Source organism: Abramis brama, assembly GCF_963993115.1.
Source record: "Abramis brama genome assembly, chromosome: 15".
NCBI lineage: Eukaryota > Metazoa > Chordata > Actinopteri > Cypriniformes > Leuciscidae > Abramis > Abramis brama.
In genome coordinates, this window is record NC_139977.1 from 21,809,733 (window position 1) to 21,828,450 (window position 18,718).

The following is an 18,718-nucleotide window of genomic DNA, read 5'->3' on the forward strand; positions in this document are numbered from 1 at the left end:
ACATTGCAGCAAGAATCAAGAACCTAGTTATTTGGGGCACCTTTCTCAAGATTTCTCAGATTCTTTGAAATATGAGTTGCATTCAGACAGTGTTGAAGTCTTGTCCTTGTCCGCCCCCTGCTGGACATGTGAATCTCTATGCGTAAAGACTTTGGTTAAACAATGTTACGATTAAAAATACAACCCGTAACAACCCGTAGTATTAATGTATTTCAATATATATATATACTTACGCTACACGGCTAACCTGCTCCGGAGCGAATTGAATGCAATAATCCTTACATATTTTAACTGAATAATTGAACAACCCTTAATCAATTATTTTTTTTTTTTTTGATTGAATTTTACTATTAATAGAAATGCGTAAAACTTTGGTTACCTTGATACAATTTTACAACTCCCATAATAAGTTTATCAAAATGTTTAATCTCCCATAATACAAAAGCAACACGATTTGATGTGACAAATCGAATTATTTTTTTTTATTTTTTTTTTTGCTGATATTCTTTACGAAATCTTTTTTTAAGCCTAAAATATACCTAAATATCTTAAACTAGTCTGTGTTTAATCTAGTTAACAAACGCCCACAGCACATGACTGAGTAACATGTTGATGGACGGTCGAATGAAGCCACTAAAAGATAGAGGTGAGCGCGAGTGCGAGTCCTTCCGGGTTGCTGGCGGCTGTAAGCTTTCCGTCCCGCAATTCAAAGGTCGCTCATTGATGCTCTTTCTCCTCTCGGTGAGAATTTCAATTGTTCTTTATCGATCAATTGATCCTAAGAAATGCATTATTGAAATGCATGCATTGATTTGATCTCCTTATGCAAACGACAGCATGTAGTTATTGCTTTCTGCTTAGCTATCAAGCTAGTGTGTGTTACTGAAAGGAAAGAAGGGGAAATGAGCGCTTGTGCCCGCCTTCTATCGATCCCAAAGCCGCAAACTCTTGCTTTTGAATTAGTGCGGTGCATAACGGGTTTTAGTGAATATGGCTGTTGTGTTTGAGGCGCATGATATGAATGAAAATATAAAATGTTCTGCGTGCCTTGTGTCATTGAGCTGTTTGAATGAATGACTTCTGCACTGTCCAATAACAAACTCTAGACACGAGGACGATCAAGGTTTTTTTTTGTTTGTTTTTTTGGCGCTAACTTACTCGTTTTCTCTTAACCGTATATGTTGAATATTGTAATTTTCAAAACATTGTTGTTTATAAATTAAAGTTAACGTGTACGGGTCAGTAAGTGTTGCCCCACATCTGATAGAGTCTTATGTCACTTCTCTGGTCCGGTGACGTGGGGCTGGAATTGGATTGTAGTTTTCACGATAATCCAATATAGTCTGTCTGCTCTGCACACGTTTGTGATTTAATTGTTTCCCACGCCTTCATACACGCATAACCACTGCACTGCTTTTATGTGTGGGATGCATGTATAATTAAAGAAAGAAAACTACTTAGACGTCTGTGTATAATATACCACAAATCCTTTATTTATTTTGTTAAGAGACCTATTATGTATCATAAAGTCTTTGTCTAACTTAAAATGTACCTAGCATGAAAAGTAGCTTGTTTTAAATGCATAAAATGTCTGATAACCCTTTAAAGTTGTGATGACCTTTTTCGACCTGAGAGGTCACAATGTCAGTATCTAACATTTAAAAACGTACGTCACCATTATGATGTTTAGAAAATTAATTATAGAGTTATAATGTTCAGTATTACATCATTCATCAAAATTGTATTCAAAATTATATTGCAATTAAAAACATTGCAACATGCAATTTTTTTTTTTATTTATTTTTTTTTTTTAAGTTTTCCTTTATTGTTCTTCTTTTATATTAGTATACTGTGGATCAGAATATATGCAGATAGTGTTTATGGTGTCATAGACCTACAGTATAATAAGGCCTGTCTGTAAGCTGCTACTGTATGACCTGCACTGGCCTTCTGAGACAAACCCTTATCACCTGAAGAGACCGTACTTACCTAAACAAACACACTTCACTACACATGTTTGCTTCTGCGTCCCCTAGACTTTTTTACCCTCTGGATTAAACTGGAGTTATAGTGGCAAAAACAAATTGTGTTAAATTAATGTATATTTATCTGTGTATGCTTATGCATGTAGGCTATATGTTGCCGGTCAAAAATGCAGGGGCTTTTCTCACAAAGGCTGCATGTATTTGATCAAAAATACATTAAAACAATAATATTGTGAAATATTATTGCAAAAACTTATTTGTAAAGTAACGTTTCTATTTTTATCTATTTTAACAACCAGATCAATGCATCCTTGCTTGAATAAGAGCGTTAATTTCTTTAAAAAAAAGACTGACCCCAAACTTTTGAACAGTATTGGATATATTTTCATTCATTGAGCCCTTTAATTCCTTTAAAGAATTGAATGTGTTCTGTTGTGTTTGTAAGATGTTTTCTTTAATGTGTGAGGACATAGTGACTTGATATGCTCAGTTCACTTGTGTTAACCATGAGCGTATGTGTGTCACCTTGGAGGTGGTTAAACAGCTGAGCAACAGTTAGTGGGGCAGAGTGGAGCATTGTGGGATAGGTCATCTAGCTCACTTCTTTTCCTCTCTCTCTCTCGCTCCCTCACATGTAGGAGGAGGGTTGTTCCAACTGCACAGCTCCTCCTTGTGTCTCCGATGGCGAGTCTTCTGCGTGTGGTAGCCACCAGCTGTTCCAGCCCCCTGTTCTCCGGGCTGGCCTGCGCTAAGCTTCAGAGTGTGCAGTCGGTGAAGACACCATGTGTGCGGTTCTTTAGGACCCATCAAGCCCTCTCTCGCCTCGCTAGTCCAGGTAACGTTACTGGAATATTACAACTGTTATAAAACAAGTTCTGTTTCAGACATTCGATTTTAGTAACCGGGCGACTTGAGGTGACTGAGGTCATGTTTGGTTGAGGTATTTTTCCCTCAGTGTAAATGAATGAATGAGGTGATTTAAAGACTTTGAATACGGTTCACTTATGCTTGTATATAAACATCATTTGTTTTACCTCAGCAGATTTTGTTGTAAGTATGACAAAAGCAACTGAGACATTCCCAAACTTCTTGCCCTAATATTTCTGTAGCAGTCCATGTCCCTCAAGGTCACTGTGTCCCTGCCCTGCTTGTTCTGCCACTATTAGTTGTGTTGAAGGTCCCAGGAAATGAATGAGTGTACTGTAAGTGACCTGTGTAGCGTGCTGGCTGCCTGGATACAGCGCGTGTTTGAGACCTGCCATTAATGGCAGACTTTTTTTTTCTTTTTAAAGGGGAAATGACAGCTGGGGCGGGTTATTTTTGGCACTGTATCAGCTGAGGAACCAGAACTGTGGCACAGCTTGTGCAGGAGAATGCCTGCTGGGAAAAGAAACACATGTCTATGGTGAATGCCAGCAGTCAGTGTAGTTATAAGAAGTTTGTGGGCCTCAGATATTCACTTTGTTTCCATTTACATCTGGAAATGCTAAAAAAAAAAAATTAGCAAATTCTTTCCTTTTCTTTATTTATAGTACTGTCGGTATGATTAAGTTCTTTTGAAAGTCTCTTATTCTAAACAAGACTACATTTATTTGATTAAAAATACGGTAAGAACAGTATTATTGTGAAATTACAAATTAAAATAACTTTTCTATTTTAAAATGTAATTTATTCATGTGATGGCAAATCTGAGTTTTCAGCACCCATTACTCCAGTCTTCAGTGTCACATGATCCTTCAGAAATCATTCTGATTTGCTGCTTAAACATTTCTTACTATCAATGTTGAGAATTTTGTTACATTATAAATGTCTTTACTGTCACTTTTGAGCAGGTAAATGCATCGTAAATTTTTTTTTGCTGTCCCCAAACTTTTGAGCGGTAGTGTGTAATTTTATGTTCTGAGGAAAGTATATATAATTATCCGGATTGGTCAGATTTGGCACTGGCATTATGCTCACAGTCACCTATTCTCAACAACAACAAAAAAAAAAAGTGAATTGCCCTTGAATATGCTAGAAAGCAGAGCTGCTCTAAAGGCGCTGATACACTTTATTTTCTGCGTTCCGCTCTCTCACACACGCACAAGACTTTCAAAGTATACACCTTTGGACGTGGACGTGCTCACTATCTAGTGGACTTTGTTTTCAAATGCTCAGGTAACTAGCACATGCGCTGTTGTACGTGTACCGTCCTCGCGGACACAAATTGGGCTTCATTTGGACAGTATGCGCAGACGACCGTGGACCCTCCTGATGACAAAAATTACTTTGGGCTTAAGTTATCCAAAGAGGTTTTTGTTTACACCAGTAATAAATGTCTCTTGGTTTGTTGTTTGATATCTATTGCAGTGACATTCATAGATTATACATATGGCTGAAGTGTCCAAACACTTTTTGAGTTGTCTTTGCTGTCTGTGGCCCAATTTAACCACCTCTAGGCAGCTCAAGTCTGTGATTCACATGAGCTTATGTTGTTGTTATCTATAGATCATGCCTGTGATGGAATTTTCCACAAGCGACATGACTTGGATGACTTCTTGATGCATATTCAGCCTGTCTAGACCACATGTTGTTTGCACAACTTTTACAGACCAAAACTCATAAAATGAAGCTGTGCATAAAAATTCAACTTGATTTACTTTATTGCACGTGCCAAAACCCGGCTATGCTCTGTTTTACAGCTTGAAATTCTCAGTTTTATTTTTGAAAATATGACTGCAGAATTAGAGCTGTTGGAAAGTCACACGGTCTCGCCTTACTGTAAAAATGCACGTAGCTGTAAAACCACAAGTCACACGGAGACTGCATGGACCTCTAGTCTAACACAAAGGTCTCAAAGGTTTTTCTTTTTACCACTCTTTATGAACTCCTTCACCAGTTGTATGTCTGCTTCCGTATATGGTGCTTATCTTTATCGTACAGCTTTACTCTTTGACCTCTCATTGGCTTCAAAATAGAGAGTCTGACGGGTTAGAAATGATCTTGAGAGATTATATTGGCTATGAGAGTAAGGTGAGATCAGTTGTTCACACTTCACTTTGTTTCTGTGGTGTTGGGTTCTCTAAAACTATAATTTAAGGTTTTACTCATAAATTTTATGTAGCTGAAAAGGGATCACAATATTGGTAGGCTATGATTTAAAGTTGTACTTTTTAAAATAAGAAAACAAATTTTCAGATTTTATATTTCAGTAGTTTAGTTTAAGTGTACAATATATATTTTACATGATAATACAATGTAACTTATTTTTTATAGTATATAAAGTTAGATAAAATGTATTTAATAATTGTATTATTATTATTATTATTATTATTATTATTATTAATAAATGTATTCTAAATATAAAATAAAATTATAGATTTTCATGTAAAACAATATATATTTTTATTTTATTATTTTTATTTAGAATACAACTATAATAATAGTAAAAGCAATTTTATTTGATAACTTTATATAATATAAACATTTACTTTGTATTATAATGTAAATGTTTTTCTAGTATACAAAGTAATATAATAATAATAATAATAATAATTATTATTATTATTACTGTACTTTTTTTTTTAAATAAAAAGAGTTTTTTTTTACATAATTGCATTAGAAATGCAATGTAAAGATTCTCTAGTGCTACTGGCGCAGGGCCCACCTGTTGAACATTTGTATTTGATATGCACATCTCATTTTCCTGTCTTGATTCTGTAATTCTGTTATTTCCTGCAGGCATTCCATACAAACAGCTGACTGTCGGCATTCCCAAGGAAATCTTTCAGAATGAGCGTCGAGTGGCCATCTCTCCAGCCGGAGTGGAAGCTCTCATCAAGCAGGGCTTTAATGTGGTGGTGGAGTCTGGCGCTGGGGAATCTGCCAAGTTCTCCGATGACATGTATACGAAGGCAGGAGCCACCATCAGGGATGTCAAAGATGTCTTTTCATCTGATGTTCTGCTTAAGGTACTGTTAGAGGCCTTCAAACTCATTAATCTTAAATCTTCATTAACACTTAAGTTCTTCTTGTTTTGTGTGCCTATTTTTTTGTGTTTTAAAATGTTTTTATTCATGCAAAAGTCAGCATAATAACATTTGTAGTAAAACAAAGCTTAAACCTATTTTTTGTATTTACTCTTGTTATATAAAAGGTACCAAAATGCTCATTGAACAATCTCTGATCGTATTATTGTCCTATTTAAACAATTTATCTCTGTCGGGGAAGCTAACATTTCTTTATGAATAAACTGATTGGGTTGACTGGTCAATTTGGAGAGCACACGTGATGATGATTGTTGTTAGTGCACTTCACCATTTACATTAGAAGAAAATATATGGATATGAGAACATATGTATACAAGTAAATTAAACAACATTCTCTTAAATATTTTCTTATTTCATTAAACGTTTTCATTACATTGACTGTTTGATTTTTATTAGGCTTATTTCTGCTATTGATGGTTCATTTTGTAAATGTAAGTAATTAATTTGGACAAGTGTAAACTGGGTACTGGTACAGACTATCTAGCCTCAAAGTTGTGCATATTCGGGAGACGATCCGCTCGCTACTAAACTACTACAAAAAAAAGGCACACAAAATGGGGTCTTGCGCTCTTATTGCGCACCACCAGGCTGGCGTAATTTTTGCCACGCGCACATTCACGCTCATGCGGACGTGGCGAGTATAAACCAGGCTTCATTCTCCACCTTTTCGCCACAGGTGCGTGCCCCGATTTTAAACTCTGCTCTGGGAGTTCATGAGGCCGAACTCATGAGTGAAGGATCCACCCTTGTCAGTTTCATCTATCCCGCTCAGAACCCTGAGCTTATGGACCAGTTGTCCCGGCGCAAAACCACCGTCCTGGCCATGGACCAGGTGCCCCGCGTTACTATTGCTCAGGGTTATGATGCCCTCAGCTCCATGGCCAACATTGCTGGGTAAGGCCATCTAAAACGATAAATGCAGGAAACTAGGCAGCATTTTGTATTTGCATGATTGCTTGTATATATATTGTATATATATATTTATTAATTACATGGCTTGGTTGAATTCTAATGTAGAATGCGGTCTGTTATTTCTTGATAACAGACTGCTGCTAGGTATAACACACTGTTGCCATGAAAAACAGAGCGTTGCTATGTGGCTATATACATATATATAGATAATAAATAAATATGTATATACACTACTGGTCAAAAGTTTTAGATCGGTAAGATTTTTTTATGTTTTTAAAAGAAGTATCTTCTGCTCACCATGGCTGCATTTATTTGATAAAAAAACAATTAAAAAACACAGTAACATTGTGAAATATTATGACAATTTAAAATGACTGTTTTCTATTTTAATATATTTTAAAATGTAATTTATTCCTCAGATGAAAGCTGAATTTTCAGCATCATTACTCCAGTCTTCAGTGTCACATGATCCTTTAGAAATCATTCTAATATGATGATTTGATGCTCAAAAAACATTCATTATTATTTTCAGTGTTGAAAACAGTTGTGTACAATTTTTTTTCCCAAAATTCTTTGGTGAATAGAAAGTTCAAAAGAACAGAATTTATTTAAAATAGAATATTTTCTAACATTATAAATGTCTTTACAGTAACTTTTGATCAGTTTAACTCATCCTTGATGAATAAAAGTATTAATTTATTTTATTTCTTTCCCCCAAAAATAAAATAAAAATTCTCACTGACCCCAAACTTTTGAACGGTAGTGTTTAATGTTACAAAAGCTTTCCATTTCAGATAAATGCTGTTCTTTTGAACTTTCTATTCATCATAGCATCATGAAATAAAAATGTAAAAAACTGTTTTCAACACTGATAATAATCATAAATGTTTCTTGAGCATCAAATCAGCATATTATAATGATTTCTGAAGGATCATGTGACACTGAAGACTGGAGTAATGATGCTGAAAATTCAGCTTTGATCACAGGAATAAATTACACTTTACTGTATATTCACATAGAAAACAGCTGTTTTAAATTGTAATAATATTTCACAATATGACACAATTTTGTTTGTATTTTTAATCAAATAAATTCTGCCTTGGTGAGCAGAAGAGACTTCTTTTAAAAACATTAAAAATCTTACCGATGTAAAACTTTTGACCGGTAATGTATGTATGTATATATATGTAAGGGATAATGTAGAGCAGGGCGGTTGTATTCGCTATAACAACCACCTCGCTCTACATTATCCCTTATATATATATATATATATACACATACACACACACACACACACACACACACACACACACACACACACACACACACACACACACACATATTTTGCTTCCATAACATGTTTTATTTCAGACATTTGCAAAGAAAACTTCCAAAATACACATTTAACTGTTTATTTTATTACTTTATTATCATTTTGCGCCTGTAGTTTTCCATTACTATACATACCTTTTAAAGAAGTTTTTTTCACAAGCACTGAGCCATAAATCTCCACTTCAGTAGCACTTACGAACACCAAACTTTGTAGTTTTATTCCTATATATTTTCTATTATATTATTTAATCTTATTTTATAATAAAAATAAAATCCTCATCTAATATATCAACAAAATGAAATGAAGTTTGAACCTGGTTTTATATGTCAAGATTTCTGTTCTGGAAATGTATGTAAATTAGTGATTTTTTTTATTAGTCATTGCCTCATTTGTATATTGAGTTATAACATGGCAGGAAACTTGTAATGCAAAATTTGTCTAAATTAACTGAGGAAATATGGTGAAGTTTACTAGTTAAAGATTTTACCCTGTGCACCTGCAGTGTCTTGCCTTTTTTTTTAAAAAGTCTTGATTTCTGCTTCATCAGTGGCCATGACTTATGTGCGTTTATAATTTTTTGGCAGTTATAAAGCCGTGGTCTTGGCAGCCAACAACTTTGGCCGCTTCTTCACTGGTCAGATCACAGCCGCGGGGAAGGTTCCTCCTGCTAAGGTATGTGCTGGCATGACTGCACACACGCCCTGAGTGCTTATTTTGAGTTTGCTTGATTCATTGCTGTACATTTCTCACATTAGTTCTTGGATGAAGATATTAGCTGTTCATACTTTCCCAAATTAGATTTTTCTGTTTATTTCAGAGTTTGAATTTTACAAAGGCTGTTCTTATTGGCAGGTGTTGATCATTGGAGGTGGAGTGGCTGGCTTGGCTGCTGCTGGCTCTGCCCGTGCTATGGGTGCCATTGTCAGGGGGTTTGACACCAGGTAAAAAGTCCTAAAACTGATAGTTTGATTTTGGAAAAATGTATATATTTTTTTGCCAAGTATCCATTAAATTGATCAAAAGTGACAGCTACAAAAGATTTCTATTTCAAATTCTGTTCTTTTGAACTATATATTTATCAAAGAATCCTAAAAAAAAAAAAAAAGTATCACTGTTTCCAAAAATTAAAAAAACTGTTTTCAACATCTGTGATTATAAAAAATGTTTCTTGATTACCAAATCAGATTTTCTGAAAGACTGGAGTAATGATGCTGAAAATGTAGCTTTGCCATCAGATAAATTGTTTTAAAATGTTAAAATTGAAAACTTACTTTAAGTTAATAATAATATTTTACAATATTACTGTTTTTACAGTATTTTTGATCAAATGTTTTATTTTTGTCAAGATTGCACAGTCATCCATCAAACACTAGGTGGTGCTATAATATACAAAGTTTTACCAACATCTCCATTGGCGCTTTTCCACTGCATGGTACGGCTCGGTTCGACTCGGCGCGGAACGGTTCGGCTCGCTTCGCTTTTCCACTGCGCGGTACGACTCGACTTGGTACGGCACGGCTCGGCTCGCTTTAGCTCGTTTGCTTTTCCACTGCAGTTAGTACCGCTTCAAAGTGGGTGGGACTGATCGTTATAGTTGCCGTCTCTACTGCCATGACATCATCATATTAAATGCGAATTTTTCATTCCGTGTTTCCCCATCCACTCCTCGGCAACCAACGAGAGGAACGTCTGCACCTCGTCCACTGACCACGATTCAGCCATTTCTTTTTTTGAAGCTTATACTCTGTGTTTTCACGTCACATTTTAGTATCGGTACGGTACGGTTGGAACCTCAACAGAGGTGGTACCATTTAAAGCGAGCTGAAGCGAGCCGTACCGTACCGTACCATGCAGTGGAAAAGCGCCAAAGCGTGCCGTACCGAACCGAGCCGTACCGTACCATGCAGTGGAAAAGCGCCACATGACACATTAAATGTGGTGACCTTTATTTAATAATTTTTTCTTAAAATCAAGTGGATTTTCTTTTTCTGCCTTTTTGATTGTTCAGAAACTTTTCAGACTCTAACCTACTGTAGGTCTTTTGTCCAATTAACATGAAATTTAGCATGTAAGTTAGTTTACAGTTTGCCAAATGTGAATTATAACCCCCCCTCTTTTTTTAAATCTTGATAGATGCTCTGTTATTTCCCATTCTTGTCAGCATTTATAAATTTGAGTTTTGAGGTATCTTTCTACTCTACTTTGGATTTATGATGTTTCTTTAATCTGTTTCGCTTTCCCAAAAACAAGAACATAAAAAGGCCTTGTGCAAAAAAGCAATGTCACTGCTAATCTTACTAAAATGGTTTGAAATGTACATATTTTAAAAAGCTTTATTTTACTAATGAGTGTGAATTTACAGCTTTAGAACCAAGCTCAGTGTATTTAGTTAGAATTCATATCCTTTCTGTGCTTTGGAACAAAACATAAAATAGGGATGTCATAATCAAGTTTCCGTTTCCCCCGATCCGTTATGAGTCATTAAATATCTTTCGAAACTGAGTCCTGATTCGATAATTGTATATTGCACACTACAAGTAAATTTAACTTATTAAAGCTTGAAGCTCGCGGTTTCAGATTTGACTGACAGATTGGCAATCTGAAGCAAGGTGCAACCCATAAAAAATAAACCGTAAATGACTTTCGTGTGATTCGTTACAAAGGTGTGCATCAAATATGCTAAATATGGAGGCTCGAACGTGCGTTTGTGATGCGCTAGAACAGACCTCGTTGGTTCTTGTGCATTACGCACGCGCATTTGAGCTTCTTTTCCTTTTAATGGTGGTACCGGTACGGATCGGTTGAGAAAAAAAAAAAAAAGAAGCTTAATCTGTCCTGATACCAATCCTTGAGATAAGGCTCCAGGACATCCCTAACAAAAAAACTTAATTCGGCATGAAACGGAAGTTTGTGATAGTCTTCCCCATTGTGATGTATATCTGAGTGAAATTGCTTCTCTAACAAGAATAAATATAGGGTGGGACTTGATTTTGTCCAATGGATTAGTTTTACGATCTCTTTATGAACTTTTTGAAGCGTCAAAGTGCTAGTTGCGTAGCTGTCAATGGAGATATAGAAAGCTCTCAGATTTAATCAAAATGATCTTTTATTTGTGTTCCGAAGGATAAAGAAAGTCTTATGGGTTTGGAAGTAAGTTATTAATGACAGAATTTTAATTCAGACATTTTTGGGTGAACTAACCCTTTAAAGATTACATGGGGCACATTAATTAAAAAAAGACGTGCACAAATAATTTTTAATTTAGTTTTAATTTAATTAAAATTTTAAAAAGACGTGCACGAATAAGTCATTTAAGACCCCGATATTCCATTAAAAACAGGAATTGTCCATTTCTATTTCATGGTGACTTTAAACTTGGTCTGCTTGACTGATTCCACCAAGTTCCATCAACTTCATTTCCAGCAAGTGTCCTCTCGGTGGCAGTGTTGTTTTAGTTATGGAGTCTTGTCCTCCTCTTCCAGAGCGGCTGCACTGGAGCAGTTTAAGTCCCTGGGTGCCGAACCTTTAGAGGTGTTGGATGTGAAGGAGTCAGGAGAAGGCCAGGGCGGTTACGCTAAAGAGATGTCCAAGGAGTTCATCGAGGCCGAGATGAAGCTGTTTGCCAAGCAGTGTTTGGATGTTGACATCATTATCACTACCGCGCTTATCCCCGGTACGCACACCTGCAACATTTACTCCCTTTCCATCTCCCCTTTTCCATCTATGGCATGTACTCTTGCACATAATGAGTTATCTTGTTTGCCTATGTACTTATTTCTCCATCATTTGACTTTAAAAGTAATAGTTCATCCAGAAATTGTTTTTCTCTTTATTTACTCTTTATTTGTCATTACAAACCCTGTTGCTGTTATTTTTTTTTTCTGTGAAATGCACACATTTTTTATTTATTTTTTGCACACATTTTTCCATGCATAAAAGATTATTTTTGTCATAGTGATCACAGGCTGTCCACTTTGCTCCAAAGGCCCAAAAAGCACCATAAAATAGTGAATGACTCTATATTTGCTATGTTATAAGTCTTCTGAAATGGCAGATATAGAGTCATATGGACTATGTTATAAGTCTTCTGAAGCTGTATGAAAGCTTTTAAGTCAGTTATTTTAATTATAATTACAATTTTAAGCCATTATTTACACATTTCCTTCACTGTACTGTGGCTCTTAAATAAAATAAGCCATCTTGATGTTGTTTATCGATGTCCAACCTGCATCATAGGCGCTACAGTTGATTTGAGAGCTGCAGTAAAAGGTGAATGTTATCATTGCATAATGACTTCCTTTTAATCTATTATATTTGAGAAACTCTGAATATAGGGCACACATCTTTTGGACTACTTTTATGGTGCATTTATAGTGCTTTCTTGTCGATTTTGGAGCTTGTCTGTCCCTGGTCACGATGAGCTGTCACGATTCTATGGGGGAAAAAAATCGTATTTCTTTTTTTTTTTTCTTTTTTTTTTGCAGTTCATGGAATAATGTCAATTTTAAGTTTCCAAATGAACTATTCCTTTAACTTTGATCCTGGCTTAACTCATCATTCTTAAGTTAATACTCGTATGACTATTACTGGCATTTGAAAAGAGAAACGGATTAACCAGCAAAGCTAAATATGTACAGCACAATTACCAATTTAACAGCTCTGTGGCTGCAGATGTGCTTTGTGTTCATTTGAAGCATGTGTTGTCCTAATCTCCATGACTGAAAGCTAATAAAAATCAGGCCAGGTCCATAACAGAAAATGTTTACAAAGTGTCATAAGAGTTGCTTTGGGTCGCTCTTGCTTTAGGTTGGCAGAGAGTTGTCTTTCCACTCTGTTGCTTTTTCAGTACCGCTGGCACTCAAAGTCAGTTCCTGTGACTTTTGCATGCTCGTGCACACTCCTGGTGTCACTCCAATGTTATTTTATTTCCATCCCTGAAGCTATGGAGCCACCGGTTGGACTTTTAGAACTTAATTCCTAAACAAACTGCATACCTGGCTGTTTTTAGCACGCCCCGATTGGTAAAACGCATGCAATCTGTTTCACTTTTATCTGAATAGTGTTTTTCTTTTAAAACCAACAAGCCGCAAAGCAGCTTATCAGTATATTAGGTTGCATGGATAAAAGGCACATCAGAGGAGTCTTATTAACTGCATATCAGTCATGGTTTTGGTTTACTAGTCTCACTGTGCTGAAATTATTATGCAGGTCGGAAGGCCCCTGTGCTGATTACTAAGGAAATGGTGGAGACCATGAAAGATGGTTCAGTGGTGGTGGATCTGGCCGCAGAGGCTGGGGGAAACATCGAGACCACGGTTCCTGGAGAACTGTCTGTTCACAAAGTGAGTACACTACAACTGCAGCTTACATGTGCTCCATGGGTTTGTCAGGAAGGTTCAGGTACACTACCACTTGGAGTCAGTAAGAGTTTTTTTTTTTTTTTTTTTTTTTTTTCAAGAAATTATTAGTTTTATTCAGCAAGGATGCAATAAATGTATCAAAAATGACTGTAAAGACTTTTATGATGTTACAAAAGATTTCTGTTTCAAATAAATGTAAATGTTAGGGGTTTTTTTTAAATATATTTGTTCATCAAAGAATCCTGAACAAAATGTATCATGGTTTCCACAAACATATTAAGCAGCACAACGGTTTTCAATATGGCTAATAAATGTTTCTTGAGCACCAAATCTGCATATTAGAATGATTTCTGAATAATCGTGTGACAGTAAAGACTTGAGTAAAGGTGCCCTCACGCCCTACTAGAACTTGTAATTACAACTTGTAAACTGGGAATTTTCGGAGTGCTTCGACTTGTACTGCGTGATTGCTCTACCACCTGAATGCTGCAGATTCATTAGTGTTATCATAGAAGCACATAATTCCGAGGACTAAATAAATGGCTCAGAGTAGAAAGTCACATGTTGTCATCTAGAAATTTGGGTAATTATGACATGGCGTAAATGCAGCATAATGCCAAATGGTAATGTTTTTTCACAATATTTCTGTTTTAACTTTTTTTTCTTTTTCTGGTTTTTCTTCCAACCATTCAAAAGTTGGATGTCGAGAAGATTAACTTCTTTCATAAAATGTGCTTGTGTACTTTCCTATAGGGTGTGATCCACGTTGGCTATACTGACATTCCCAGTCGCCTCCCGACTCAGGCCAGCACATTATACTCCAACAACATCATCAAACTCCTCCGTGCCATCAGCCCGGACAAGGAAGTTTTTTACTTTGACGTCAAAAACGACTTTGATTATGGCACAATGGACCACGTCATCCGAGGTTCAGTAGTTATGAAGGTAAACCTTTTTTTCTACATTGTTCTTAGCTACAGGAGGACAGATAAACCCTTTATTTTATGTTGCAGGCTACAGCTCGCACCTTAAAGTGGTAGAACCTATCTTTCATTTACACGCAACATTTTTGTGTGGACTTTTCCTTTACCATTAGTTAACATGATATGACAATGAAAAGTACTTCCAAAGCATTTATCATCTTATGGCGCTTTTCCACTACACAGTACCAGCTCGCCTCGGCTCGACTCGACTCGGCTTTGTTTGGTTTTCCACTGTGTAAAAGTTGTACCTGTACCTGCTTCCAGGTACTTTTTTTCGTACCACCTCCAGCGAGGTTCTAAGCGGGCTGAGGCGAGCTGAGGCGATACTAAAATGTGATGTGAAAACACGACAGATTGCTGATTGGTCAGAGAGAATCGTCACTATTCACTGCGTCATCATTGCACGCGCCAGACGGAGTATCCTGAATAAAAAAACAGCAAAAACAAAAATAAAAACATCCAAAAACAGCATACACTCGATTTCCTCCATTGTCCTGTGTGTGTGGGTAGCAGGTGTGTCTCGCGCGTCTCGCGTAAAAGATTAAGTCACGGCAGTTTCCTGCGGCGTCGCTATGACGACCAGGTACTATTGTGGAGGTACTATCTGCAATGGAAAACGGAGCGAAAAGCGAGCCGAGTCGAGTCGAGTTGAGCTGGTACTGGTAATGGAAAAGCGCCATTCGTAGATGTTAATTTAAACAGTAAATAATATTAACAGATACAACTTTTGATTTTAATAATATATTAGTAAATGGACCTGAGCAAATGTGAACTAACAATGAACAATTGTATTAACCTAACCTAAATTTAGGTTTAACAATGAGCAGGACATTTAAAAAAAAAAAAGTTTTAATTAATCTTTGTTAATGTAAGTTAATGCATTTACTAACTTTAACTAATGGTACCCTATTGTAAATTGTTACAATAATAATAATATCATCAATTTTGTATGTTGGTCAGTGTAGGTAATGTAAAGGGTGATTTTGTTATGGTGAAATAAGCATTTATTAAATAAGCAGTTGATTCTCTGCATTCACTCTCCATGGATACACTGATTTAACAAAAACAAAATTTGGCCAGAACAAGATGACGTTTTATCCAATCTGACCACTGATTTGATTAGAGACTCAATATCACTCTGGCGCTCATTTAGCTTTCAAGGAATTGAGTGATGGTGTTATTTTAATTCTGGCTTCACTCTGTGTCTGTCTGTCTGTCTGTTTGTCTGTCTGTCTGTCTGTCTGTCTGTCTGTCTGTCTGTCTGTCTGTCTGTCTGTCTGTCTGTCTGTCTGCAGGACGGAGAAGTGCTTTTCCCTGCACCACAACCTAACAACGTCCCAGTGGCAGCGCCTGCAAAACAAAAGGGTGTCCAGGAGCTGGAGAAGGAAAGGGCATCTGCCATCTCGCCCTTCAGAGCCACCCTCAACACGGCTGGGCTTTACACTGGAGGTAAATCACAGTCCGGCTGCCCTCTCTGCCTCCCTCTTCCCACCGGATCTCTGCGGGTCCCCCGGGGTTAATATGAAAGCAGCTCCCCATGCATTTTAAGAGGAAGAGACCGCTGCATTGGTGGTCTCTGACACTGAACTATGTTAATAAGGCTGTCGTGTACATTTCAAACGCCCCCACTTTATAGCCTTTGAGATTAATCAGATTTTTATTTTCTTTCTTTAATCTACTTTAGCAATCTGCATTGCTCAGAAATTCCAAAAATAGCAGCTCCCCTGTTTTCCCGCTTTTGTCCCAAGATGTGATTAGACTCCAAAGCCATGCTAAACCAAACTGCGCACAAATGAATTCTATTGGTTGCAGACGCCCGAGGAACACTCGTGTGAGGAGAGGCAATGTTGGCTTCACATCAAAGCGCTCACTTCCTCACTCAGACAAGCCACAAAAACTTGCACGTAAATAAACACTGACTGATAAACAAACATGCAAATGAGATCTTCCTGCCCTTTCATGGTTTGCTGTATCTATATGAGTCTAGGTACAGGGAATCCTGACTTGCTCGGAAGGCCAAAATCACTTCCTTTTGAAATTGTGATTGGTCCCCTAATTGCGACACAAGCTGTTTTATTTTCCACATCACCTTGGCACCTTCTAGCATCTGAATGCCAGGAAACTAGGATGATAAAATGGTGGTGGGGTGGGGTGGGGGTGGGGTTCTGCCCTCCTGCTGTGTATGTCTGTTGTGGTGAAGAGATTTTCTTACCCGTATGGCCAATGGCTGGTCTGAGTTGGCAATACCATAATGCCAGTCAATACCTGTGTAATAATAATATAACTAATAATTATATTAAAGAGGAATATTATTATGAATATTATTTATTATTATTTATTTATAACTACAAAAGCTTATACCACTGTTATTTTTTATTTATGTATGTATTTATTTATAAAACTATGAATGCTTATAAAGCAAATTACAAACTAAAAAGTTGAAAATAAATGGTGTATTAAGTTTTAAAATTGAGTCAGACAGCGAGCCTACCAAATATTAAGAGTCAAGTGTACATGACCCACAGCAATATTGCTGTTTTGAGAGGATTATGGGATGTATAAGCAGGACACATTGCTGGCACTAGATTTATTTGTCTGTTAAATAGTCGAACAGTCAAAATGACCAAAACTTACATTCTTACTGAAAAACAAAATGTTTTACGTCTTGTTTTTTCTACTTAGGTCTGACATCGGTGATCGGTCTTGGGCTGGTAGCTCCCAATGCTGCTTTCACTCAGATAGTTACAACCTTTGGCCTGGCAGGAATCGTGGGATACCACACCGTATGGGGCGTCAGTCCTGCTCTTCACTCCCCACTTATGTCGGTTACAAATGCCATTTCTGGTAAGTTAGTAAATAAAATGTATATATATTTTAAGATATAATTTGCTTGGTAATTGCTAAATGAAATGTTTTTCCTTTTGCCATATTTTTTTTTTTTTTAAATGCACAAAAAAAGCAACACCTGAAATTTTTGTATATATAAAAATATAATACACACATTAACATTAACCTGCCAAATGTGTGTCGATTTCAGCAGTGCCGTGTAACGCAGTCACTTTGGCAGGTTGTATTTTATGTAATATATACAGTTTTCAATTGTAGTCTTTAAGGCATCTGAAATTATACATTAAGTGCAATTTAGTGTACTGAAATATCCGAAACGCTTCCAATACTCATTTTCTGCAGAATAGATGCACTATACCAGCGAGTTGTGGCACAAACCCATCTGCCCTCACTCACTTGTTTCATTTGCTCCAGATGAATATTATTGATGTTACAGGGCTTGAATTTCTGCTTGGGATTATGCATATTGCTCATAATTTTACTCATTCCCGCAGATTTTGTGCTTATCCAAAGTGTGTGCACATAAAGCCACCTCAGTACTTAATTTAGTTCTTTTTCACTGCTTATTGCGTTTAAACAGTCAAATACACAAAATAATGTCAAAATCCCGGTCTTGTCGCATATTCACATAAACAGTCAGTTATGTTTTAAAGGGATAGTTCACCCAAAAATGAAAATTTCCCCATGATTTTCTCACCCTCAAGTAGGGGTGGAACAGTACATGTATTGAACCGAAACGGTACGGGCGTCACGGTTCGGTGCATAAATTTACACGGAGAATGCACGGTATAAAAATAAAACTCGCGTGCAAATTAATTAATGTAATGCGGAACTACTGTTAGATACACGGGTTCTTTAGGGACACCTAATCTGTAGCCCCGCCTTAGCTCTGAAGCAGGCTGCGAAGATTGCAATGCTGGAATATGTGTGTGTGTGTGACGCGCGGGCGCGATCGAACTGTGGAAACATAAAAACATACTCCGTCATTTTGTTTATACAGGACATCATTCAAACTGCAAAGTGTTTAAGTCACTGTTAATTAAAATTTTAAGGAAAACAAATATATTAATCTGAAATGTAGCAAATTAATTTTCAATTCGTTCAGGTACAATTACCAAACATATCTCAAGGTCTTTTTGTCTTTTTATTAATTTAATTAATAAACTAACTATATAAAACTATTGTCAGTGCACTACAAATAAACTGGTTCTATGCCTTTACTTTATTAATAAAACTTATTTAAAAAATACAAGGCTTAAGTAATTTATTT

At 36.5% G+C, this 18,718-nt stretch overlaps 1 protein-coding gene across 1 annotated transcript in view; it reads left to right on the forward strand.

The window, feature by feature from the left end:
* Positions 1 to 646: 646 nt before the first annotated feature.
* The window catches only part of nnt (nicotinamide nucleotide transhydrogenase), a 41,997-nt gene continuing 23,925 nt past the window's right edge, over positions 647 to 18,718 (forward strand). The window contains exons 1-11 of the mRNA XM_084137177.1: positions 647 to 741; positions 2,624 to 2,820; positions 5,706 to 5,935; positions 6,690 to 6,907; positions 8,843 to 8,930; positions 9,111 to 9,199; positions 11,741 to 11,931; positions 13,467 to 13,600; positions 14,372 to 14,563; positions 15,897 to 16,050; positions 17,284 to 17,445. Coding sequence (XP_083993303.1) covers positions 2,667 to 2,820; positions 5,706 to 5,935; positions 6,690 to 6,907; positions 8,843 to 8,930; positions 9,111 to 9,199; positions 11,741 to 11,931; positions 13,467 to 13,600; positions 14,372 to 14,563; positions 15,897 to 16,050; positions 17,284 to 17,445 — 1,612 coding nt within the window. The 5' untranslated portion in view covers positions 647 to 741; positions 2,624 to 2,666. The remainder of the gene's footprint in view (positions 742 to 2,623; positions 2,821 to 5,705; positions 5,936 to 6,689; positions 6,908 to 8,842; positions 8,931 to 9,110; positions 9,200 to 11,740; positions 11,932 to 13,466; positions 13,601 to 14,371; positions 14,564 to 15,896; positions 16,051 to 17,283; positions 17,446 to 18,718) is intronic.